The following is a 27,346-nucleotide window of genomic DNA, read 5'->3' on the forward strand; positions in this document are numbered from 1 at the left end:
ATATGAGTGGGGCCTTACTCTAATTGAAAGTCACTATATTAGCGAAATGCCAAAAAGCAGGGACCTATTGTATAGTCCTTATATGAAGCAACCACACTCGCTTAGGCTCATGCTGCACCTCAGCAATAGATCTAATACAGTAGGGGCCCACTTCTTGGCACCCCGCTTTTTGGTGTTCTGCTAATACGGTGCCTGTGGGGCAATCAGCTGGAGGGGGGGCTGGAACTCCTCGCACTCAGGCTGATCATGCCGGAGGAGGGGAAGATCTGATCTTCTCCTCCTCTGGTGCAATCAGCGGGTTAGGTTCCAGACCCCCATGCTACAGCTGATCCACTTTTTGGCGGTTTTTGCTTTTCGGCGGGGGTCTGGAACCTGACCTGTTGTATGAGTGGGGCCCTACTGTACAGACAGACTTTAAGAGGAAACTCCCACCATAAATCTAGGGAGGAATCAGGATAAAAAAGAAAGGAGTTCCACAGCGGAAGGCGTTTATGCTATTTATTGACTACACATTTCTATATGAGTATAAGTTTATACTAAATCCTACTAAGGTATTTCCAGTTCTTATTGTTTACTTTCTAACACAGACTTTATTTTAGAAGCTGCTATCTTGGCTATATGGCCAGACTTCCTGGAGGGGGAAAATGGGTACAGAAACTCTTGTCTTTTTAAAAATGCTTTTTCTCCAACTCTGAAGGGGGGCAAAACATCTAACTCTATAAACCTATATAATACATTGTTTAAATGGGCCTACTACAAGTGCATATGTTAACACTTGGTCTAACTATACATGCACAGGCAGGAGTATATCAAGCTGTTCTCTACAGCGCTGCTGTCCTCAGAAGGAAAGTATCAAACACTTATGGTATTCTTCAGCCAAAGTGCAAACAGATCAAAACTAAACAAAGAACAGCAGTTCTTGAACTGCATATAAAACTGTTCTCAGTGTGCTGTTTCTCTACACAGAAGGATACTGCCCTGGATCTGCCGTCAGATTAATCATTTCTCATCAACTTTGTTCATGAACATCAGACTAAATAAAAATTTCAGAAAGTTAAACTAAAAGAAAATAACATTAATAGATAAAGGGTTGTTGAAAAAGAAAAGTCTTTAAAAACCAGCAGAATACAAGTAAAGAGGAAGATAATCTAAGCTTTTCCAACACCTAGAACAAATGTATGGGTTTCCTGGAATTTTTCCTATGCAAATTAAGAGTGTTTGCATTTTCACTGGAAAATTTTCCCATGCCCCAGAGAATGAACTAGTTTAACACGTTTATTTTACCTCTATTTAGTAAACAAAGCTAAACATTTTAAACCTCCTGAAGTTTTCTTATTGTTTGTTTTCAATTGGCATCCATTCATTATTACTAATGGACTTATGAAACAATCTTTTCTGCAGAAAAATAAAGTGCTGGAAAGTTTACCATCCCAAATTACTGCCCTTGACCGATAAGCATCCTGTTCATCAGTACTTCTATCTTGTCTAGATTTAATTTCAGTTTGTTTACCCTCATCCAACAAAATACTTTAAAATATATTTAAACAAAACATTTTAAAAAACATATTAAAGCATCTTTAAAAACATTTTTTTAAAAGCATTAAAAACAACTAAAAAAGTAATTATAACAGACGCAGGCTGGGGCTAGTACAAAACGCCTAAAGGGCACCAGGTTGGGGAAGGCTGGGCTAGCCTGTGCAAATGTTTATTTGGAAAAGTATATTTGATGAGTCTTTCAGTAGAAAGGAACATTTATTAATTTATAAGACATTTACCACCACACTACCAACAGGCATTCCTACGGAGGCAATGCATGAAAAGTTACTCAGTCACCCCACTGCTCTCAGTCAGCCTTTACTGCTTCATCTGGACTGTGTGAGAGACTCCCTTACAAATAATTTGCAAACTTCCAGATACATGAACAAATCATCTTGAACTCTGCAGCTAGAAGTGAAACATGATCCTATCTGACAGCAGGCTCCTACACTATCCCAAATGGAAATGGACCTTTAGTGTAGTGGAACCTACCCTTTGAATTCCCTCCCCTTAAATTAGACAGGCACCATCTGTTATCTTTTTGCTGCCTACTAAAGGCCTTCCTCTTTCAACAAGCCTTTTAAGTTGAGACCAGATCCCAAGTCTGCGTCGGTCTTGGAATTGCTTTTTAATATGTTTTTAAACCTTTTTTAAAAAAACATGTTTTTAAAGCTTTTAAAAATGTTTTTAAAGATGTTCTGTTTTAATGTATTTTAAAGTGTGTTTTTACGATGCTTTAAAGTGCTTTTAGTGCTTTTGTTTGCTGCCCTGGACTCCTACTGGGAGGAAGGATGGGATATAAATCCAATAATTAATAAGTAAATAAATAAAATGCTTGCCATTGTAAAAGTCCTGTTGTCCTCTGAGGATTACATTCTTAATAGTAGATGCTGTCATGTTAGTATTTTCTAAAGGTTAATTTAAGCACTATACTTACTTTCCAAGTTTGGCTTGTGGAAAATTACTCAAGCAAGGTCTCAAGAATAAAACAAAATGATCATCAATAATGGTTGGTTCTAATTGATTGACCCAAGCAGGCTGGGAGAATACAGGGAGAGGTACTTTGCAACCCTCAGTTGTGTATTTGATGCACCCATCCTCCCACCCATCCTCGTATGGGACGTCCCACACCCAACAGAACAATATAGCCACATTTGCAGTTTAACAGTTGCAGTTGTACTACATACAAATATAAAACAAGGAAGAAAAGACCAACGGACAGGCCCCATTTTGTAAGAGGTTTTATGGAGAGCTCTATCTTATACCAAAATAAAAGGGGGATGCCCAAAAGATCATGTCAACTGCTCATAGGGGCACTCAATCACCCAGTGCCTGCAGGAGGAAGGGGACCGCCATTGCAAAGGGAAGAAGGAAAGTCATTTGCTGCTGCTGCTGCTGCCTGCCTGCCTGCCTGCCTGCCTGCTTGCTGCTGCTGCTGCTGCTGTTCAGCTACCACCACCGCCCTCTTCCTGTTGGAGAGGTCAATCCTTGCAGGACCAGGCCCACAAGTACTCAGCCAGCTGTTGCTGATATCCTCCACCTGTCCCCTGCAGGGGATACACAAGCTGGTTGGCTGAGGTGGCTCCTGCTTTGCAGATTGCCTGGCTTTTTGCAGGTCTTGAGTCATGTGCCTGGGAGAGAGGACTCGGAGCCAAGTGGGGAGACTTGAGGGGGGCCCAATTAGTGTAGTGATGGGTAGAGGGAGACATGGCATTGTAAGGAGGACTTGCCAGGTATGGGGAACATGGCCCAGGCAGTTGACTGTGCCTTGTTCTGGTTCTCCCCACACCCGCAGATTTGTTGGTTGCCCTATCAGCCAGCTCTCAGACCTCCGGATGCTGCTTCTAAGCGCAAGATCGGTGCATAATAAGATCTCCCTCATTCATGATTTGTTGATGAGGCAGCCGATCTCGCATGTATAACCGAGACCCGGGTGGGTGAGCAGAGGAGTCAGTCTCTCCCAGCAATGTCCACCAGGGTACCTGGTTCAGCATCATGGTAGACCCGAGGGTCAGGGAGGGGGGGGTTGCTGTGGTCTATAGGAGCTCCATCTCCCTCTGCAAGCACCCTGTCCATGTGACTACTAGTCTGGAGTGTTTGCACCTTGTGTTGGGTCAGCAGGACAGACTGGGGATTCTGTTGGTGTACCACCCACCCTGCTGCCCAACAGACTCCCTAGCCGAGCTGATGGAGGTGGTCTCGAGTGTACAGTTGAGATCCCCCAGACTGTTGGTTCTGGAGGATGTCAACATCTATGCTGAGGCCATCTTATCCGGGGCAGCTCAGGATTTCATGGTTTCCATGACAACCATGGGACTATCCCAATATGCCATTGGCCCAACACATGTAGCAGGGCATACTCTATACTTGGTTTTTGCAACTGGACATGGAGATGGTGATCTGAATGTGGGGGGCCTTACATAAGCCCCTCTGTCATGGACAGATCACTGCTTGCTGAAGTTTAGACTTACAGCAGCTTTTTCCCTCTGCAAGGGTGAGGGACCTATTAAGTTGGTCTGCCCCCAGAGACTAATAGATCCCGATGGTTTCCAAAGGGCTCTTGGGAGTTTTCCGGCTCATAGGGCTGGTGCTCCTGTCGAAACCCTGGTTGAACTGTGGAATACAGAAATGACCCGGGAGGTTTTTTTGCTGCCACTATCAAATCATCAATCTGCCACCCAGCAGAGCTCTTCAGAATTGTCCGGGGGCTATTACATGCTGGCCCAAAGGACATGATAGAACCATCTGAATGTATTTGCTGTAATAAATTTGCCAGGTACTTCCAGGATAAAATCTTTAGCATCCGCCAGGACTTAGACTCCACGGTTATAGCAGGTGAATCAAGTGGCGTATCCAGAGCACAGCCTTCTCCCGATTTCTTGGATGAGTTTCAGTTGGTGCAGCTTGAGGACGTTGACAAGGTGCTTGGACAGGTTCGTGCAACCACTTCTGTGCTGGATCCTTGCCCTTCTTGGCTAATAAAAGCTAGCAGGGATGGAACAGCCGGCTGGGCCAGGGAAGTGATTAATGCCTCTCTGTGAGAGGGGGTGGTTCCTGGCTGCCTGAAAGAGGTGGTACTGAGACTACTCCTGAAGAGACTCTCCCTGGTTCCAGAAAATCTTAATAATTATTGGCCAGTAGCAAATGTTCCATTCCTGGGCAAGGTCCTTGAACAAGTGGTGGAAGGTCAGCTCCAGACACTCTGGGATGAGACCGATTATCTGGATCCATTTCAGTCAGGTTTCAGGCCTGCTTTTGGCATGGAAACAGCCTTGGTCGCCCTGTATGATGACCTTTGTCGGGAGAAAGACGGGGAGTGTGACTCTGTTGATTCTTCTTGATCTCTCAGCGGCTTTCGATACCATCGACCATGCTATCCTTCTGAGAAGCCTGGCTGAGTTGGGAGTGGGAGGGACTGCATGGTGGTGGTACTGCTCCTACCTGGCGGGTTGCCTCCAGAAGGTGGTGCTTGGGAAGCATTGCTCGGCACTCTGCACTCTCCAGTATGGGGTTCCACAGGGGTCAGTTCTGTCCCCCATGCTGTTCAACATCTACATGAAACCTTGGGTGTGGTCATCCGGAGCTTTGGAGTGCGCTGCCATCAGTGTGCTGATGACACGCAGCTCTACTTCTCCTTTTCATCTTCTTCAGGTGAGGCTGTCAATGTGCTGAACTGGTGCCTGACTGTGACAATGGACTGGATGAGGACAAATAAACTGAGGCTCAATCCAGACAAGACTGAGATGCTGCTAGTGGGTGGTTCTTCTGACCGGATGGTGGATGTCCAACCTGTCCTGGATGGGGTTGCACTCCCCCTGAAGAAGCAGGTTCATAGCTTGGGGGTTCTCGTAGAACCATCTCTGTCACTTGAGGCTCAGATAGTCTCGGTGGCACGGAGTGCCTTCTACCAACTTCAGTTGGTGGCCCAGCTGCGCCCCTATCTGGACAGAGATAACCTCACTTCAGTTGTCCATGCTCTGGTAACTTCCAAGTTAGATTACTGCGACGTGGGGCTGCCTTTGAAGACGGTTCGGAAACTGCAGCTTGTGCAAAATGCAGCAGCCATATTGGTAACAGGGACCAGACAGTTTGAACATAGAAAACTGATTCTGGCCCGCTTGCATTGGCTGCCTGTACGTTTCCGAGCTCGACTTAAGGTGCTGGTTTTAACCTATAAAGCCTTACACGGCTTGGGACCACAATACCTGATGGAACGCCTCTCCCTATATGAACCCACCCGTACACTATGCTCAACATCCAAGGCCCTTCTCCAGATGCCTACTCCTTGGGAAGCTGGGAGTCTGGCAACAAGGGAGAGGGCCTTCTCAGTGGTGGCCCCCAAATTATGGAATCTTCCTGATGAGGTGCGACTAGTGCCAACACTTATCTTTTCGGTGCCAGGTCAAGACTTTCCTGTTCTCCCAGGCATTTTAGCATGTGTTTTTAAATTGTTTTAATTGTGTTTTCAATTGTTTTTAAAAGATGTGTTTTAAATTTGTATAATTGTTTTTAATTACTGTAAACCGCGCAGAGAGCTTCGGCTATGGGGCAGTATATAAATACAATAAATAAATTAATTAAAATTAAAATCATGTTAAAGCTCTCCTAGCAGAAACAGAAAAAATAGTTGCAGCTCAGCTTAAAACCGTACTAACTGAATGAGCATAGATTTAATTTAAAACCTCATTAAAACAAACAATGCTTAGGGTTTGTTTTAAAACACATATTTGTTCAAAAGGCCTCAGTGAATAAACAGATATTCACTAGCTGCGAAAAGACCATAAAGGTAGTGCCAGGCAAGCCCTTCTAGGGAGGCTATTCCGTATCTGAAGGACAACCACTTTGAAGACCTCTTCCTTTGCAGTCACGCAGCTCACTTCACTTTGCAGGCCATACCAACGAGGATGTTCAGGTTTGGTCATATGGGAGAGGAGGTGGCAATCTTTCAGGCAACCTGGTCCCAAACCCTTTAAAGCGGGCCCAGAACCAAACTGTGATGCCCAGGCCCAGTTAATAGCGCCAAATAAATTTTATTACATAGTCACAGATCTGACAACCCACTGAATAGTCTTATGACACTATCTTGAACCAGCTGCAGTTTCTGGGTCATTTTTAAAGGCAGTGCCACATACAACACATTGATGTAGTCTACATGGGAGGTTCTGACTTTTCACACGTTTTGTCCCCACAAGAGCATCCCCAGCAAACCTTGAAGGCTACAGCGGGGTCAGACCCCCACCTGAGATCTGGTCTCCTAATGGGTCTCTCACACTGGCCCCAGCACAGGTCTCTCACAATCCCACTACTAGGCACCACTATGTGACACTCTGTAACACAATACTGCCCTGATACTGTGCCTTAGTCTCCTTCACAGATTGCTACGTAGTGTCTGGGTGCAGTTACAGGCCACAACCCCCCTGTATCTTTCTGCCTTTAAAGATTACAGCCCTGGGTTGCTTTGGATACCTCCTGCTGTTACACTATCCCTTCACCGCTGCCGCCATTGATATTGTTCCTAGCTTTGGTATTTGCTCTGCCCACCCTTCTGGTCTGTAATATCCCAGCCAAGGATCAGGCATGTTGTTAAACCAAAACTATTTATTTATTAACACAAGGAATAAACAACATTACTTTAAGTTCAGTTAACATGTATGTTGTTACATATAATAGTTTTCTCTTTATATATTTTAGTCCTAAAACTTGCTTCACTACCCGCCTAAACAGAAATCCTCCCCTCCAAAACCCAGAACCAACGACCAATTAACCAACCCCCTCTCCAACTGTCATTCTCTCATTTATACCTTCAATCACCCAGATGCTCAGCCAATCACAACTCCTCTCACTCACTCTACTTACCACATTTACCCTACAAAACTGACACTATAATTACTGTATAGTAGGGCCCTGCTTCTCGGCGCCCTGCTTTTTGGCGTTCTGCTAATATGGCGCCAGCGGGGCAATCAGCTGGAGGGGGGCTGGAGCTCCCCGCGCTCCAGCTTATCTCGTAGGAGGAGGGGAAGATCAGCTGTAGTGCGCTACATATGATCTCCTCTTCTGGCGCGATCAGACTCCCACACTCAAGCTGATCGCACCGGAGGAGGGGAAGATCAGACTCCCACACTCCAGCTGGTCATACCGCAAGGTTTTTTGCATATTAGTGAATTCCTTCAGATTGAAATGGCCCAAGCAATTTGTGTGGCTGTGTGCCACAGTTTGATTCAGATAAGATTTTAGACATTACCACCAACAAAAAGGAACAATCAACTCTGGACCAAAATATTGCACTTTTGCTTTGCCAGATATCTAACAAGTATGTGGGGTGTATTTTGAGTTCTTTAAAAGGAACAAAATATCTGTTGCTGATGGTCTTTGAGATGGCACATTTGAAAGCAGTTTCTTAATTAGGAATTTCTGTAAACAAAGAAGAGAATAATCTTTTTAAGATTACAATGGGCATGGACAAAACAACCTATAGAAATGCTTTACTGCAGTATACCTCTTCCGGAAATTTCTTGACAAATGTTTCGGGAAATTTGCCTTGTCTTATGTTCTTCAACACCTGAAAAATCACACGGAGTCTAATTAATTGCCACTTAAGAATACCTCTCATGACACAAATTTCACTGGCAAAGTCCAAAGCTACAGTTTTGAGGGAAACACCAGCGGCCTAACTTTCCAAACATAGAAAATTGAATGCCTCCCACATTTGTAAGTTGGATTAAGTGTGTATGTCTGCTTGCATTGTTCCAGGACCTATGGAGAGAACACCCAACACCATGCTATGATATAATTTATTACAGTATGGGATACAGCACAGAGGATAAAAGACTCTACTTTCAACCTGAAGCCTGGGTTCTTTTGGGTTTCATGGCCCTTACAGCAAACAGTCTGATCTATTTGAAGGGCCTACAAACACACACTACCCCAAATTTCAAGGCATTGCAAAAAACCTTTCATAGTGGACACAAAGGGCAGTGATGCAAGAAGGAAGCAATCTCGGAGATTCAATTGGGGTTCAAAGCATCAATGTTATTGTCCTACTTTACAGCTCCTGTAGGATGCAGCAGCATGTTAGGATCCCCTTAAAAATTACAAGTCTACTCAAATTTGCAAAGGAGGCTTGGCAAGTCTCTTACTCCATTGTTAAAGGAGGTCTGAGTCTCTACACATCATTCAGGGTCCAGCTATACTATATTGTTCATATCAAATTCCTTCCACCCAGGGTCATTCCAATGTCCAGTCCCCTATTTTTTCTTGTCCCACTTTGAGTCTACCCTGTCTAGACTTTCTCTGCTACCTCCAAAGTTGTGGCGGTTATGTTAGGATTGCATTTTAGTACTTAGAGTAGACCCACTGAAATGAATGAACATAGATTAGCCATGCCCATTAATGAGTCAGCTGTGTCAGATTTAGCAAAGTGTGAGAACTGGAACAGTTTCCAGCTACCTCTCCACAGTTACATTTTATAGAGACACTCAGGCATTCACTCATGGAGAAATTGAAAGAATTAATGAACTTCCTCATGCTCTGAAATCTGCAGCAGATGAAGTCCAACATACCCTTAAAAATGGGACAATGGCCCACCTCTCCCTCGGAAGGCAGGATTCACAATGTGTAGCCACATCCAAAAATGTATACCACTGGAATGTGGTATACAGACACAAGCGTCCTTCAGGTGTTCCACTTATGTTAACTGTTATTTTGTTGCTATTTAACTGTTATATATTGTCTTTAATGGTTATGTGTATATGACAAACAAACTTGAAATTTCTAAATAAAAGGTCGTATATAAGGGTTTTAAATCAATAAAATAATGAACATGAGGAGGTTTGATCTGCACATTTGTTGGAAGGTCCTCGTGTGTACACACACAGGGCTTCCTTCAGGTATTCAGCGAATGTGTGAAGTGGCAGGGTCACCCACCTCAAACCCCACTTTCTTTAATCACGTGAGCAAAATACCTGAAGGATCAAGAAGTGTGATTTACTTAGTAAGAGAAGCCAGGATTCCAGCTCAGAATAAGCCTAGCCTCACCTGGTGCAGACTGTTGACTGTAAAAATTGCATCATCTCGCCATACTTTTGAATCAGATACAATTTGGAGGAGGGCGGAACTCAGTAACAGCTGGAGTATAAATTTATACTTGAAGAATGCAAACTCTCACAGTTCCACTCTGTCCTCCTGCATATATATAACTATTTGGCATGCTGTCTCTCATCTCTCACTCTCTCGCACGAGAGAGAGGGGGGGAGAGAGAGGGGGAGAGAGGGGGGGGAGAGAGAGGGAGAGAGAGGGGGGGAGAGAGGGGGGAGAGAGGGGGGGAGAGAGGGGGGGGAGAGAGGGGGGGAGAGAGAGAGAGAGGAGAAAATATGCATACACATGCAAGGGAGATGCTTGCAAGCAAAATGACTCTCTGGTGACCTAAAACGGGAATGCACTATATGAAAATTATACTTGTGTTCACAAACTTACAAAACAACTGCCAACATTGAAGCAATGCATATACATTTCCGGTTTCTGTGGCCAATAGATGGTGATGGGGGCAGCCAATTAGTTGTTCTTCCCAACAAAACTCTTCCCATCTCCCTGACAACACTGCAGCTATTTCACTGACTCTGAAGGAAATAGCTCCAGGAGGTTGCTTTTTCCAGACAATTGCTCTTTAGCAAGCATGTACACATGAATATGCCCCTTTCTCCTTCTGTCCTGCCCCTTTCATTCCTTGCAACTGCATGGGGGCCCCACTTGTGCCCACATATCTTCTATACAATTATGTGAAGAAAAACAAGCTGTTTAAAGAAAGGGAGAAATCTTTTCAGATTATTTACCTTCAGTCTTTCATGACAAGTCTCAAATGCACAAAGCATTTCAAATAAAATTAATCCTAATGGGAAAATATCCACTTCCATTCCATAATGGCTCCCCACCTGCGGACAGTACAAGCACTTTAGGTCTCAAGAACATGTTCTAACAGAACAATTTCACAGAGATTAACCATGAAAGTCAGCAGTCGCCAAGAGGGCACATTTCAAATTTTGAGAGAGTGCTGAGGACATGGTTACAAATTGGGAGTGTGGCGTAACACAAATGGCTGCCACGGGTTGTGTGGCACAATACACACAGATGGCGAAGCTTTTCCCATAATTGTATTTCCGTAATAGAAAAGGCTTAACCTGTTGAAGCGATGCCTGCTATACAGCTGTTTAAGGCACAAGAACCCAATTTTTTCCCAAACCTAGACCAAAGCCTAGGTTGCCATCCTGTACCCACTTACCTAAAGTAAGCCAATTAAACACAAAGAGACTTACTTCTAAGTAGACATGTATACTATCGTACTGTAAGTTACTGTACAGTGAATTCTTAATGAGTTCCTGGTCTTCAGCTCCTGCAAAGCAGGATACATGCCTAAGCCTCTTTGCAAACTTTATGAAGAGGGGGATTCCTTAACATTCACCTACACTTATTGTGTTGTAATATTTGCAGAAAATCAGTTCTACAAACTACATGATCTCAGGTGAACCCAGCACAGGAAAGATGCATCCTGGTTGCTAGGAAAAAAGGGCAAAGTAGGGAAATTCTGAGGACTTGGGGGGGGGGAAACAGAAGCAGGAAAAGGGCATTAAAAGGGAGGGCAAAACAGCAGCTCTTTAAGAGCACAGGGATTCCTATTGCGTGATGTCCAGTCAACTCATTTATCAATCACAGCTCTGACATCACTCATTGGCTAAAAATACTGACAGGCAGGAGCAGCTAGGCTGGCTCATTTCACATAAATCGCTTAGAAGGGTACCTGCACATGTTGCTCCATAACTTTCTTTCTAGGAGAGCCACTTTTTTTTTTTTTTTTAAGAAAGCTCATATACTAGGCTACCTGCTGGGGGCATCAATGAAGGCTTTTGCAGGCACCCACAGGTGATAGGTTGGTGACCGCTAGTATAGGCCTTATGTATTTCTGCGTGCATTTTGGCATTTTTAATTTAAAAACTGACTATAAAATTGTTTGGCTGATTGTTTCTTTTCCAAATAAGTGCTTCAAATGCCCACTCAGTCATTCAGCTAACTGAATGACTTTGAGACAATCACTTCCTCTCAATCTCAATTATAGGGTTGCTGTGATAATATGGTTGTGGTATGGGGGGGGGGAGAAGAGAGACTGCCATGCCCTGAGTGACGCCCTTCAAGGAAGAAGGAATGTTGTAATTGATTTTAAAAAGTGCTCTCCAGCACCAAGTTTATCTGGAGAACTTCATGTGAGTTTCCTCTAGTTTTTGTAACAGTTTTGTAACCTCAATGATGTTTTGGATAAGCAGGTCTCTGGTGTGTGATTAGGCCAACCATCATGTTTGTCTGCTCTTCAGAGATTCTACAAGAACAGCCCCACTAGATGTGGCCAAATGCCCATCTAGTTCAGCATTATAGTGGCCAACTGGATCCCCGTGGGAAGCGCACAAGCAGGATCTTTCTTTTCCCCGCTTGTGACTCCCAGCAACTGGTATTCTGAGGCCTCCTACCTCTGACAGTGGAATCACACAATAGTGCAGATCAGTCCGAATGGGTGCTTGCATACACAAAACAAATGAACTGGGAGAAAAGCATCAATACATATACAAATTTAAAATTACCTGTTCGGGGGCCATGTATGATACTGTTCCCCTGTTTTGCGTCCGCTGTACTGAAAGGTCATCTACACCTGATGTTACCAGTCCAAAATCACCTATTTTTATTTTATTGTCTCTAGATATGAATATATTTATAGGCTGTGAAAGCAAGAAACAAAAAAAATTGTGTATCAGACATACAAGTTAATAAGTTTTTTATGAGCATGGGCCAGTTGAGTAGTTATCCTAGAGAGTCTGTACCACCTCAGCTTCTTATTTATTTTAGAAAATTTCTACCCTGCCTTTTGGTGGCTCAAGGTGTCTTCCAGATTAAAAACCCCAACAAAAACTGTAAGGTGTTACAGGGAGGTTTCAGTCTGACATTGATTCTATCAGTCACCACTACACACGCTCACCGAAAGAAACTATTCTCAGGCTATGGTCTGAAGGCACATGAGGCCACCACCTTGCTGAAGTTAAGCAGGTCTGGGTCTAGTCAGTGCCACCTGGGAACCACATGTATGCCACCTTGGGTTCTATGATGAAAGAAAGGTGGGGTGCAAATGTAATAAACGAATAAATATTTGCATCTCTCCTTTCTTCAGCACAGAAGGGAGGGTGGGCATCCAGACCAGGCATCCAATGAAATGTGGGCATGACTAAGGGAGCATGTTCAATGTAGGAGGTTGAGCAAGGGCAAACATTAACTGAGCAGAAAGGACAAGCATTCTCCGTCCTGTGCTATGGATTTCTGACAGAATATTTACCGAGACCTTTCACAGGTGCCATGGTAAATACTGGCAGTTACGCTGGTGCCCATGGGCACCACATTGGTGACCCTTGGTTTTATGGAAAGAAATCTATGAGCCTCCAGATGCGGTTGGACTCTAGCTCCCATCAGCCCCAGCCAAAATAGACAACGGTCAGGTATGTTGGGAGTAGTAGTCCAGTAGTCCAGCCCACACACACACACACTCACACACACACACACACACACACACACTCACACACACACACTCACTCACACACACACACACACACACACACTCACACACACACACAGAGCTGGACAGGAGCAGCCACCACAAGGCCACAGAGCGGCCCTCCTAAAACATATTTCTGCTGCTTAGCTGAACAGGGTTGCACAGGCACACGGATGATGCCACGGATGATGCATCCACACAGTCCCCCACCTCACTGACACCTTGTCCCGCCCCAGAACAGGGCAACCAGGTAAGTGGCAGTGACAATAATGTCAGGAGGGTGGCCACTAAAGCAGGCCGTCATCTGGGGGTTTCATGGCCTCCTCTTTTTGAAATGAAAACTTGGGGCTGCCTTCTTGGCCCTGAAAAGGAGCCTACCCACCCCCCACCCCCCATTACCTGTCCTCCTCCACTTGAGGAAAGGCAGGCTGCGGTACATTTGATTGCCACCCTGGAGGGACAAACCAGCAGCAGTTTCTGTTCACCCAAACCTGCCTTTTCAGCTTAGAATTTGGAGACTGTGGCTGAGAGGAAGAAGCTTCAGGCAACACTAAGGGGTGGTGCACAGATACCAGCAGGACCTAGCATTTAAACAGTGCAATAAGATTTTTTTAACTTTTGCCCTAGCCAGGGTGGGGAGGAGTGAGATCTGAGGCAGCATAAAGTCTCAGGCCACCACTGTCCCTGGCCTCATGAAGAGGCACAGCATGTCTCCCTGGGGACAAGGGGAGATCATTTTTTGCTTAGCTACCAGGGCCAGCCAAAACCAGTGGTTCCATAGAATGTGCACACAGAACTAGAAGGCAAGAGGTTTGGTCAAGGGGATGGAGGCTTTAGACTTGAAATGACTCAGAGAAATCAAGGAATGAGATAGTCTAATTAAACTGTTTAATATTTTATGTGCATTTCTATATTATTGTTGTTGTTGTTGTTGTTATTGTTGTTATTAACTCACACTTCACCCTAAGGTCTCAGGGCGGGTTACAATAGTTTAGAATACAATGATATAAAAATTAACAACAACTTAAAATTACAACCTGACAAAAAATAAGATGGGTCCTAAAATAAACATCTCAGGTATCAAAGGGCAGGACAAAGAGGTGTGTCTTCAGCACTCATTGAAAACTGTACAGTGAGGTTGCCAGACACACCTCTGTGTAAGCTCCTTAGTAATACATCCTCTGAGCCTCCAGGATGGGACTAGGTGAACCTTTCGCTAAAAACGTAGCTAGCTAGCAGCTTCTGTTCAACATTTACATTTTTTCATTCACACCTGAAATTGTAATTATCTAGTCTACATACCTTGAGATCTCTATGAATTAAGTCTTTGGAATGAATATACTTCACCCCTTTCACTATTTGCTGGAATTTAATTTTGACATCTTCTTTATAGCTTTCTTTTTCACTTTCTGTACGAATCCAATTTTCTAGTGTTCCCTTCTCACAATATTCCATCATTATAAAGAGGCAGTCAGCTTCCATTAACCTGTTAAAAATTTAAAATAAAAACAGATCACATTATTTGTGTATTTATTTAATTGTACTTATGAATCGCTTCCTATGAGACATTTCAAAGTGATTAACATCAAAAATAAAAACAGATTAAAAAATCAAAACAATTTCATATATAAATTCAAGGCAGATAAAAACTGGAATGAAAAATCTCTACTTCAAAGGCTGGTTGAAAAAGGAAGTCTTCAATAGGCAACACAACAAGAGACAGCATCGATCTGATATATTTATCCCCATTAACTACCAGGCTAAGTTCAAGGTTCTGGTTTTGGTGTATAAAGCCCTATACAGATTGGGACCAGGAAACCTAAAAGATCATCTTACCCCTTATATACTCGGTTGATCACTATGCTCTGCAGGTGAGGGCCTCCTGCAGGTATCATCTTACCAGGAGGTCCATTCTGCACAACGTAGGAAGTGGACCTTTCGTGTTGTGGCACCTACCCCTTGGAATTTCTCCCCTTAAATATTAGACAGGTGCTATCTCTGTTATCTTTTCGGCGCCTACTGAAGACCTTCCTCTTTCAAGAAGCCTTTTAAGTAAAGACCTTATTTCCAGTCTGTCTGTGTTGTAACTGCTTTTTAAGATGTTTTAAAGCTTTTTTTAAAAAGATGTTTTTAAAGATATTTTGTTTTAATATGTTTTGCTTTAATGTATTTTAAAGTCTGTTTTCATGATGTTTTAGAGTGTTTTCAGTGTTTTGTTTGCTGCCCTGGGCTCCTACTGAGAGAAAGGGCGGGATATAAATTTAACTGATTGGTGAATTGATAGATTAAGGGAGTAGATGTCACAATGCCAAAGGTCTAATTCCTACATCATACAGAATGGACCTCCTGATAAGATGGTATCTGCAGGATGCCCTCTCCTGCATAATGCAGCAGTAGTTTGGGTATATAAAGGGTGAGACGTTATTTTAGGTATCCTGGTCCAAAGCTGTATTGTGGTTTGTATACCAGTACCAGCACACTGTTAGCTAATTGAAAGTCAGTGCAATTCTTTTAGCAGCAGCTTAACATGGTGGTGACAGTCTATCCCAGTGAACAGTCAAGCTGCTGCATTTTGCACTAGCTGCATTTTGCAGCTTCCAGGCCAACCTCAGAGGCAGCCTCACAGAGTATATTGTAGCAATCCAACCTGGAGGATACCAGCGCATGGACAACAGTGATCAGGCTCCCACAGTCTAGAAAAGGCCATCGATATCTTACCAACTGAAGTTGGTAAAAGGCTCTCCTAGCCACTGAGGTTACCTAGCCCTCTAGTGACAGAGAAGGACCCTAGCTCCAACATATTTCTTCATGAAAATTAATGCTGAGACCAGCAAGGTTTACCTACAGCCAAATTTATCTTCAGCTACAGCTGGTCTTAGAGTTAAGGCTCTTAACTGACATGTAAAAAATCAAGAGAGGTCAGTTTCTACATCAGAGTCACTGTTAGTTCCTAAATCAAAGCTGCCGCCAAACTGCCTAGTTTATTATTTAATTAATTTGAACCAAAAAAGTCAACTTACAATAATAAAATTCATATAAATGCAATTCATATAAATGCAACATTTAAAATCAACACCACCACATGGATAGTTGTCACCCACAATAATAATTAACAAACAAAAATGTCCTTTGCCCACAAGGATCATCAAAGATTCCAACTACAATAGTTGCAACAATATTATACAGTAGTTGCCATCCAGTGGCATTTTTACAACTGAGGGCGAAGCCTGTACGCTGAAATCAATACTAAAATGGAACTTTCAACAAATAGTACCACGAGGAAGGTTTTAAGAGGGCACTGTATTCTACAGCAATCAACCTTAATATAATGAATTTCTAAGCACTTGTGTGAGCAGATCATTTCAGTAATCTTTACAACAGCTCTGTAAGTATTATCAGCCCACACTGCAGAGGGCAAGGCTGAAAGAGGCTTGGCTAAAGCCTCCTGAGAAGAGGGAACTTCCCAATTCCTTCTCTTAGTTACCAGCTACACCAGATCTCTCAGGCAGGTACTTGCCTCAATTCAATAGAGTGATAACGAAAGGGATTTGCTTCTCAACACTGGCATGGAATGTTTACACAAAGAACAAGAATGATACACCACCTGATGATGCAATGGAATTACCTGTTATCACTTATGCTGTCCTCTGATGGGAGATGGTCTTTCCCGATCCAACAATTGAAATATCGAACAATGTTTTCATGATCAAGTTTTGCTAAGACTTGTACTTCAATTTTTGTTTCTTCTTCTCCACTGGTTGAAGGAGGGGAAGGGAAAGAATGTTAGTTAACATTCATGGTTTACTGTAAAGAGGAAAATGGATCGTTTTTAGATCATTATTTTAAAAATAAGGTTTCTGATTTGGTACCCTGTAAACAGATGTCCAGAAACTAAGGGCAGTACCCAGCAAGGATTTCTGTTTGTGCAGTGAAACTTCCCCAACTTCTCCTCACCCTGTGCACCCTCCCCAAACCTGCCTCACATGGTTGGGGAACCCCCCAGAACAGATGTAGGGGGCATGCAGGGAGAGGAAGTTCCACTGTGCATCCCGAAGTCCATGCGTTCACACACCTACGTTGCTGGGTATCACCTTATGTCAGAAATAGAGAGAGCCTGCTAATCGGTAAAATCTGAAGTACGGATGATGCTTTTGAACCTTATTGATACTGAAAAGGCTCTTATCCAGGAAGGCATACCTTATAATAAACAACTCTAGCATACATAAATGAACTGTCAGAAGAAAAACTTGCTTAGTGTTTTCTTCCTTGCAGCTTTCAGCTAAAATAACAAAGTTATAGCAAATGCATAATGCTTGGGTATTATGTAAATGTGATGTCATGCCAATGCATGTGGGCACAAGTTTTTACACATACAAAGACTAAAATGGGAATATTATAGAAACAGCAGCCATATACGTATAAAGGAGGCCTTAGACACAAATAATGCTTGGTGTATTTCTTTAGCATTTTATAAAATGCTAAACTCTCTGCACTAACAACTCTCAGCCCCCAGGATTCTTGGGAGACATCATGGCGGTTAAAGTGGTATAAAAATGGTGGATGTTGTCAAGAATGCCTGATTTCTAAAATGGCTCAGAGGCAAAGAATTGTGAGGAAAACATCTTGTCTGAAATGGGGCCTCTGTGAAGGCCATGACTTTGCAGTTTTCACAGCTGAAGCTAGTTAATTAGGCCCAAGCAAGAACAACTGCTTATCAGTGGAGACTGGTACTCCACGGTCATAGGCCTGGGACGGCTGAGGAGTATCCGACCATAGGCATGAAAACTCCAGAAATGGTTATTCATCAGAAAGCCCCGATTGGGTAATTAATTCCTGGCTGTTGCTGGGCATTTTCCCATAAGAATAGGATCCAACCCTGAGCCTTTGTTCCCCAATGTCCCTCATGGTTGCTGATGCTACTTGAGTGGGGTTCCACCTTTCATCTACTATCCAGGCTATACATCTCTGGGGAGATAATAATAATAATAAAATAAAATTTTATTTGTTAGTCGCCTATCTGTCCGAGTTATCGGACACTCTAGGTGACTTACAACAACATATGAAAATACAATAGACAATCAAAACATAATTATCAATTAAGCTAACATCAAAAAATATCCAATAATATATCAAAAAGCTAATCCACCCCAAAATTCCGATAGGCCTGCCTGAATAGCCAGGTCTTAAGAGCTCGGCGAAAACCCACCAGGGAGGAGGCATGTCGGAGATCATAAGGGAGAGAGTTCCAGAGGGTGGGGGCCACAACCGAAAACTCCATCTCCCTGGTCCGCACCAGTCTAGTTGTTTTGACTGGTGGGACCGAGAGGAGGTCCTGCATGGCTGATCTTGTAAGGCGGCCTGATTGGTGATACTGGAGGCGGTCCTTCAGATAAACTGGGCCGAAACCATATAGGGTTTTAAAGGTCAACACCAACACCTTGAATTGGGCCTGGTAAACAGCTAGTAACCAGTGTAGGTCTATTAACACCGGGGTGATGTGATCCTGGCGGCGGCTATGCTTAATTAAGCGTGCCGCCGCATTCTGTACCAGCTGCAATTTCCGGACCGTTTTCAAGGGTAACCCCATGTAGTGCGCATTACAGTAGTCTAAGCGAGAAGAGACCAGGGCATGTATCACTCGTGGGAGCAGATGTGTAGGAAGGTAGGGCCGCAGTCTCTGTATCAGATGTAATTGATACCAAGCTGCCCGGCTCACTGCCGAAATTTGAGCCTCCATGGACAGCTGGGAGTCAAGAATGACTCCTAGACTGCGGACCTGGTCTTTCAGGGGTAATCTCACCCCATTAAGCACCAAGTCGATGTCTCCCAACCTTCCTTTGTCACCCACGAGCAATACCTCAGTCTTGTTGGGATTTAGTTTCAGCCTATTCTTGCCCATCCATCCACTTATGGACTCCAGGCACTTGGACATGGTCTGAACAGCCAACTCTGGTGAGGATTTAAATGAGAGATAGAGCTGAGTGTCATCCGCATATTGGTGACACTGCAGCCCAAAACTCCTGATGATAGCTCCCAGCGGTTTCACATAGATGTTAAATAGCATGGGGGAGAGGATAGAACCCTATGGCACTCTACAGTTAAGAGGCCAAGGGTCTGAAACCTCATCCCCCAATGCCACCCGTTGGTACCTGCCTGAAAGATAGGAATGGAACCACCGTAAAACAGTGCCCCCCACTCCTAAACTCTCTAGGCGAGTCAACAAGATACCGTGGTCAACGGTATCAAAAGCCGCAGAGAGATCCAGGAGGACGAGGAAGGTATATTCTCCCCTATCCAACGCCCTCTTCATATCATCCACCAGAGCGACCAAGGCTGTTTCAGTTCCATGCCCAGTCCTGAAGCCCGACTGGAAACCATGTGGAACCATGAAGTTATTTTGCTGTTTACCTCTTTGTAAGTATAGATTAGGCTAGACAGTTTTGTTATTTTTTGTCGGCGACTGTAACTCTCTGTATTTTACCTGGCCCTCAGGGGTGTGGGTTTTAAGGAACCAAATTGCTGCTATATTTGTGCACTTAGATTTTATTTAATAAAGTTATTTCTTATTTACCAGTGTGTGTTCATTGCAGGGGTAGTGTGGCCCTGAATCCAGTACCCTGGCCAATTGACCACAGACTGCTGTAGATTTTGGATATTTTGTCTGGGGCTCCAAGACAAGGAGTGTAGCTTGTCTGTTGGAATCCTTGGCAGGTCTATTTCTGGCACTTTGGGTTTCCCCTTGGCCCGGAATGGGTGACATGATTAATGGATGGTGGCAGTCTACATATCTTACAGAGTTGTTGTTGGTTTACTCAGCCCTAGTAAGGGGAGAAAGGGGGTTGTGCCTTGCCAGGATCAATTGCCCTGTGTTTGGGAATTGAGTCCTGGGACTGAACTGGGCTGGTTCATGACATGAACATGACAGAGTGGCCATTCATTCAGCCAGATAGGCGGCATAAAAATAAAATTTCATTATTATTATTATTATTATATGTGACCTCCATTACAATACCTCTGCTGATGTCCGATGCAATCATTACTACTTATATGAAGATGAACTATGGATGCGTTGCACCCAACATTAGTTAAACTCAGCATTTTGTTGTTAGGTCCATTAATTTGAATGGATCTCCTCAGAGTAGAATTTAATTGGCTACAAGCCTATTATTCTAGCCAAGCAACAGAAGAGCAATGGCATGTTCCTACCACATTACTTGCCAATGTATTAATACAGAGGTAGCCTACATGGCACCCTCCAGATGTTGTTGAACTCTATCAGCCTCAGCCAGCATAGCCAATGGTCAGGAATGATGGAAATTGTAGTTGAACATCTGGAGGGCACTACTTTTGCTACCCCTGCAATAGTAACTGAACTACTGTTGCATATTCTTGTGCCTAAAACTTTAGTGCTGATAAATAGTGCCCCTGAATTCCACTAACATTCAGATTAAAATAATTTCAACTGGAATAGATATCATGTTCATGTGGAAAACAGCACAAAACTGTTTTAATGGATTATAATGGCTTAATTAAAATAAAAAGCAAGCACAGGATAACTTACGCAATAAGCTTGACTCGTTTGACAGCACATAATCTATTATCAATAGCTTGCTTTGCCTTGAAAACTGTTCCATATCCACCAGAACTAATGCGCTGTATGTCTTCAAAATCTTCAAGAAACCTTTTTTTTAATAAAATAAAAAAAGAAAGTCTGTAGATGGCAGAAGCCTTGAAAAGTGTTACAATGAAATAAAGGTACAATGAAATAAATATCTAATGAATTCCAATGTAACACCATTGAAAGGTGTTCAAATGAAATAAATTATCTAAGTGGGCTAAGAGGGTATATTTGCTATTAAAGGACTCAAAGATATCATTCATAGAATGCAAATGATTACAAGGCAGCTCCCTGTAATCAACAAAAAATATCCAATACAAAACATTAAAACACAGCACAGCTAAACAAAACTAGCAACTCATTAAAAAGGTATCAGCTGCTTGACATAAAAACCCATCAGTTACAAAAGCCCACTAGAATACTACCACCTTAAAGACTGTAGGAATAAGGCAAGTTCCAGACTTTTGGTGCCACAGCTAAAAAGACCCTTCTCCATGAAGTAAATCACTCATTATACATCAGATAAAGAGGGCACTTGCAGTAGGACTACAAGGAAACTTCAAAACTGAAAGAAGACATATGCAAGAAGGTGGTCCTTCAAGTGTCCTGGGCCTGATGGTTTTGAACTATGTTAAAGGTCAAGACCAGCACTTCACACTGGACCTGGAAACCAAATGGGAGTCAATGCTGTACTTGTAAGAGTGAAGAAATATACCCCAAGTGGCCTGTTCTGGTTAATAACCTACCAGCTGCATTTTGTACAAACTGCAGTTTCCAAACACATTTTAAAAGCAGCCCCATGAAGACAGCACTCCAGAAGTCCAATTTGGAGGTGACTGTGGCATAATGACTGTGGGCAAATGGAATAAGTGCAGCTGGTGAACCAGGCTAGGCTGGTAAAACCTGGTAAGATTAACGCTTGATTAATATTGCTAGGTATCAAGAAACTGCCTATAATCTAAGAGCACATCCAAGTCTCTCCCAAGTCTTATGGACGAGTGCAACTCCTGTCCGATACAAACCATATCTTAAATCACAGAACTTCTGTCTTGTCTTATGGTTGAAGTGAAAAGGCCCTGCCAAATTTGCCACCTCAGTGTTCTCAGATGGGTTTTTTTCCACAGAAGTAATGGCTTTGAAAACCAAACGTGGCAGCAAGAGCAGAGCTCTGTGGGCCACCATAATTTTTCCTCTCCCAAGTGCCACTAGAACAGCCTTTCCCAACTAGTGGGCCACCAGATGTTGTTGGACCACAACTCCCATCAGCCTCAGCCAGCATAGCCAATGGTCAGGAAAGATGGGAATTGTGGTCCAACAACATCTGGTGGCCCACTAGTTGGGAAACGCTGCACTAGAATGACATCTGCCTCTGAAGGCAACTTGAAAACATCAGCTGGTCCAAAATGCAGCAGCCAGATTACTGGTTGAGGTTCCCTTTAGAACCCTTATAACTCCAGTTTTAAAACAGCTGCATTGATTACCAGTTCATTTCCAGGCCCAATTCAAGGTGCTCACATTACTGTGTAAAGCCTTAAATGACTGAGGCCCCAGATGGAAGATGGTCTCCATCCCTAGAGATCCCCTAGGGCAGCCTTTCCCAACCAGTGTGCCTCCAGATGTTGTTGGACCACAACTCCCATCAGTCTCAGCCAGCATTGCCAATGGTTAGGAAAGATGGGAGTTGTGGTCCAACAACATCTGGAGGCACACTGGATGGGAAAGGCTGCCCTAGGGTGTTAAGATCAGCAGAGGGGGCCCTCTTGGTTGTTCCACCTCCCTCAGAAGTTCACCTGGTGGTGGCCTAGGAGAAGGCATACTCTTTGGCAGCTCCTAGATTGTGGAATTCCTTCCACACAGAAGGGCATCTAGCTCCTTCATTAAATAGTTTGCACTGTATGTTGAAGACGCACCTCTTTAACCTCGCTTTTGATACCCAAAATATGTGTTTTCAGGACCCACCCTATTCCTGTGACTGTAATTTGTTTTAACTTGTTTTTAATATTGAATTTTAAATTATTGTAACTTGCCCTGAGATCTGATGGTGAAGGGCAAGTAATAAATTGAATAAATGAGCAGCAGCAGCCAGAATGCTGCTGCTGCCTACACACTGTAAATAAAAAAGAGGAAGCTACCGCCATGGTTAAGTACCCCCTTCCCCCAAACAGCTGTACCCCAATTCCATCATATACTCTCATATACTCTCCTGTTTTGTTCCCACTACCAACTGGACAAACCAATGATTAGGAAAGTTAATTGCAGCCCTAGGCTGAATTGAGATTCAGTTTCTGCACCCTAATTTAGACCATCATCCTCATCTAGTCCATCACTTCTCCACTATTTTCTGGCGTCTGACTGAAAGAAAGAGCTGGATGTTATCAGCATATTGAAGGCACTGTACTCTCAAGTATCTGTATGATCACCTCCATGAAAAAAAGCATAGGGACACAATAGTATCATGCCAGCCAGTGCGTGGACCAACATTGCCCTCCACAAGCATACCATCTTAGATCTATCCGGGACGACAGCAAATTTAAAACAGTGCCTCCCAATCCTATCCCAGCAAGATAATCCAGGATACCATGGTTGATAGCATCAAAAACTGCTGAAAAACCAACAAGGATGTACTTCCCACTCCCTTCATTTTCCAGCTAGGATAACAGAGACATTCTCCATCCCAAAAACGATGCCAGGAAGCCAGTTCGAAGAGGTCCCCCATAATCACTCTCCTCCAGAATACCTGGAACGTAGACACTAATGTGTGTTCAAACTCTCTGTCCAAGTAAGGCAGAGCAGAGCCTGTCTGATAAATTTTGAACTGGTGGAATCCAAGGAAGGAATCCAGATTGAAAAGGAGCCAAATAATCATTCAAACATTTCCTCATGCTGTCCAATGACACAGACAATTGGCTGCACAACATCATCTATGTAGTGGGGATGTGATCTGATCTGACCTTTCCATGATAGTGAATGGAGAAGCCTGTGCTTATCTGGTGCCCTATGTGTACATGGACATGACTAGTTGTATTTTTGTCAGTTCCTGACAAACCATCTTCCCACGTACTCTGTCATCAGTGAAACCAAATTTCAAAGCTACAAAAAGTAAATCTTATTTAAAGCGTTCAGCAATACGAAGTTTATTCTTACTTTTGATTGATGGTGAATTCTCTTTCCTTTGGATTCAGCGTTGAAAATTTCGGTGCCAATTGTGTCTCTTTTCTTAGGAAAAAAAGAGAAAAGTAAACTTTCTAACACTTAAGTAGTAAACACAAATGCATATGAAAGTGCCACCAAATGGGGATGTTAAATCATGTTCCCTAACTGATAAGATAAAGAGTATCCATTTCAAATGATAAACACTTACCTTTTAGATTTCACAGCAGGACCTTTGGGGTTTGCCTATAGCAAAATGAAGAAGAAAAATGTACTACTTTATAGTATAGCTGTTCTACCATAGTGTTAAATGCTTAAACTTAAAAAGGCTTCACTCAAAATCAGAATGCAGAAAATGCCAAGCATAACAGCTCAAAACCAGACCACTGAAAGTCAGGGACAAATTGCCTGTTTCCTGAACCATTAGGGGTCACTGGTTAAGAAGAGGCTGCTCCTGGTTTGAGCTCCACAGTCCTCAATACAAATCTCATACAGCTGAAGAGTCAAGGGATCCAGGAAACCCATCTACTTTCAGACATCTGTTGAAAATTGTGTTATTTGGACAGGCCTTTGAAATATGATTCCCCCCCACAAACCTGCTTTTATTGATGTCTTATCAAAGTTAATGTAATTTTGTATGATGTATACCACCTTGCTGTATTTTTATGAAAAGTGCAGTCTACAATTAATTACTCATGCCGCTGCCTGCTTTATACCTTCAAGGCCTTCTACACTTTGACCCTTTGGGTGACTCGTTACTAGTAGTGCTGTAACCAACCATAACTTCACCTTTGCAAACCATATATTGTACACCCCACCTACCAGCTGTACTGCCATTTAAATTAAAACTACAGATTTAGAATTAAACAAGAAAGTTACATATCCAACTTTTGTTTTATGAAAGCAAATTAGTTCAGTGTAAACAAATTAAGGCTCCAATAAAACCCAACTTCACAAAATCACATTAATGTAATTAATTAATAAATGGTAAAACCTGAGCTAAAAATCATAGCTGAACAAATTTCATACATTTAAAGATTATTTTCATATTTATTTCATTATCAAAAAATCAAAATTACCCACATAGGATTAATAAACTATCTATTATTCACTGTTTGTAATGGTTTCATTAATTATACATGGGTAATTTTGATTACAAAATAAATATGAAAAACAGCACTGAATGTGCGAAATAAGTGTCAGAATACACTCCACCAGCAGCAGCCAAATTGCACACAAAAGTGCATATTTTATGTAAAAAAAATATGTACACAATGCTATTTTAGGGGAAGATGTAAAAGCATTGAAAAATGCACATTTTACATAAAAAGAGTGTACAAAAGAAGGACAATTTAAATATGGATTTTTGTGTATCTTTTTTAAAATCCACACGAAGTGGACCAGAACAAAGCTATGATTAAGAGCCACCAGAACTGAAACTGGGGAAAGGACTGTAGCGCGGTGCTAGAGCATCTGTTTTGCACGAAGAAGGACCCAGGTTCAATCCTCGGGACCTCCAGGTAGGACTGGGAACATCCAGTCAGAAAAGGTGGAGAGCCATCAGTCAGTGTGGACAGTCCCAACCCAGACTGACCAGCAGTCTGACTCCTATGTTTCTAAGGCATCCTATGTTCCTATGAAATGGGATAGAATTAGTCCATCCCTACTCAACACTGAGGGAAGCTGCTACTTCATTTCCTGACTGTTGCCTGTCGGTTTCTTTTCTGCCCATTTCCTTAGTGAACCACCCTAGGAGCCATTTGGCTGAAGGGCAGTATACATAAATAAAAATAAATTCCATTAGATCAGACCGACCAACGTCTTTTAATTCAGTCCTAACCTACAAAAACATGTAGCAGCATTAACATTTTAGCATGCCTAAAACAAGAACAAATAGCTGATACTGTACTGAAAAATGAAAATAGTTTCATACCAGAGAGGATGGAGAAGCTTCAATTAGTTGAATGGCACCAAATTGATTAGCAAGTTTGTCAGCAGCACTCTTACAATCTGACTCCAAATCTGTGTCACTAGAGAAATATTTGAAATATTTTTCATAGCTGTTATTATTATTATGTGTTTAATTTCTTCCATTTACAACTTTCATTAAGGAATTGCTTCCCATGAATTAACTCAAAGATCATTTTAACTGTGTTAGAATATTTTTAACTGTGTTTCGGAATATTTTTAATTGTAACTGTTTTGGAATACCTTTAACTGTTTCTAGCATGTTTTCTTTTTCTTGTTAAATTGTGGTTTTTTTATGTTTATAAATAGAAATTTCAAGAAAGAACTGGACAGTTTAGCATCATTCCACCTATCAGAGAGAGATTGCAAAGCAAAAAAAAATACTGAACTTTATGGCCCAAGCGTACAGGCATTCTATTAGAGCCAGGATAGCCAATATGATGCCTTCTAATGTCAGTTATTACTTATTTAGCTTGACCCCAATTTTAGTGACTATAATAACTGAAAACCTTGAATAGATAAAGAAAACCTTAGTGGGCGTACAACTAATTTGCTTACAAAACAGGAAAAGGAATGTGTTCATATTATTTAGAACCTTTCCTAATGCTTTTCCTAATCTTTCCAAAAAGATGTCATATGCTATAGAATAAATGAAGACTGTAGACTTTCTCCTCAAGTACCATAGGCTTTCCCACATTTAAATTGCCATTGAAATTGTTTCTTACTTTGTATATACACCAGAGGTTTGAAAAATTATACTATCTGATTTGTTGACAGCAAGATCCACAGTCTCTGGAACAGACCTGAAAGACAAGTTTCCAGATTCAACATTTTCTTTTTCCTTTTTTGGTTTTTATTTATATGCAAAGAAAGAAACATTCAAGTAAACAATACAGGTATTATAAAATACAACTGATTCTCAATCGTTCTTGGGCATACTACAATACTCTATGCCAGGACACCATTTTGGGTTATAAAGTTAATATTTTCCCTTCAATTCCACACATTTTGCGGAGAAAACCATACAGAGGACATTACAGGGATGGATCAAAACAAAAACCATTTCAGCAGATTCACTTTCATAATATTTATATTTCCAAAGCTTCCAAGGATGGGGGATACTGTATGTTATTTTGATTTGTATGTGAAATAAAAGCATGCCATGTTATATAAAAATCATTTAGTTTGCCTGTGCCTCTCATGAATTTCACCTCCTGTGCTAGTTTTTCAGCAACTGCTATCTTCCAGGCATTCCTGTGCTGCAATACTACATTTAATTCTTTGAGACATTTCAATTTTGAGCTATGGATAATCTTATTGCTCAGATGAAAAAATAAGCAGCTCCACAGATTTAATGTCTGAACTGAGACCTTCAAACAGGGATAACAACATTAATTGAGATGTATAACTGATAGGTTCTTTCAAGGTAGTCTCAAGAGTTTGAACTGCGACATACCATCAAAAGAACGGACCCTCAGCAGATTAGGCAGGTG

The 27,346-nt window shown here is 42.3% G+C and overlaps 1 protein-coding gene across 2 annotated transcripts in view; it reads right to left on the reverse strand.

Annotated features, from left to right (window-relative positions):
• Nucleotides 1–7,133: 7,133 nt before the first annotated feature.
• Nucleotides 7,134–27,346, reverse strand: part of EIF2AK2 (eukaryotic translation initiation factor 2 alpha kinase 2) — a 53,161-nt gene continuing 32,948 nt past the window's right edge. The window contains exons 5-15 of one of the 2 annotated variants that reach the window (XM_061624724.1): nucleotides 26,579–26,656; nucleotides 25,819–25,915; nucleotides 24,097–24,131; nucleotides 23,880–23,951; nucleotides 20,679–20,798; nucleotides 16,743–16,871; nucleotides 14,420–14,603; nucleotides 12,159–12,293; nucleotides 10,365–10,463; nucleotides 8,033–8,095; nucleotides 7,135–7,947 (exon numbers count right to left, since the gene is read on the reverse strand). In XM_061624724.1, coding sequence (XP_061480708.1) covers nucleotides 7,840–7,947; nucleotides 8,033–8,095; nucleotides 10,365–10,463; nucleotides 12,159–12,293; nucleotides 14,420–14,603; nucleotides 16,743–16,871; nucleotides 20,679–20,798; nucleotides 23,880–23,951; nucleotides 24,097–24,131; nucleotides 25,819–25,915; nucleotides 26,579–26,656 — 1,120 coding nt within the window. In that variant the 3' untranslated portion in view covers nucleotides 7,135–7,839. Of the gene's footprint in view, nucleotides 7,948–8,032; nucleotides 8,096–10,364; nucleotides 10,464–12,158; nucleotides 12,294–14,419; nucleotides 14,604–16,742; nucleotides 16,872–20,678; nucleotides 20,799–23,879; nucleotides 23,952–24,096; nucleotides 24,132–25,818; nucleotides 25,916–26,578; nucleotides 26,657–27,346 lie in introns of both variants that reach the window. The other variant, XM_061624725.1, reaches the window with a different exon arrangement.

Source organism: Rhineura floridana, chromosome 4, assembly GCF_030035675.1.
Source record: "Rhineura floridana isolate rRhiFlo1 chromosome 4, rRhiFlo1.hap2, whole genome shotgun sequence".
Taxonomy (NCBI): Eukaryota; Metazoa; Chordata; class Lepidosauria; order Squamata; family Rhineuridae; genus Rhineura; species Rhineura floridana.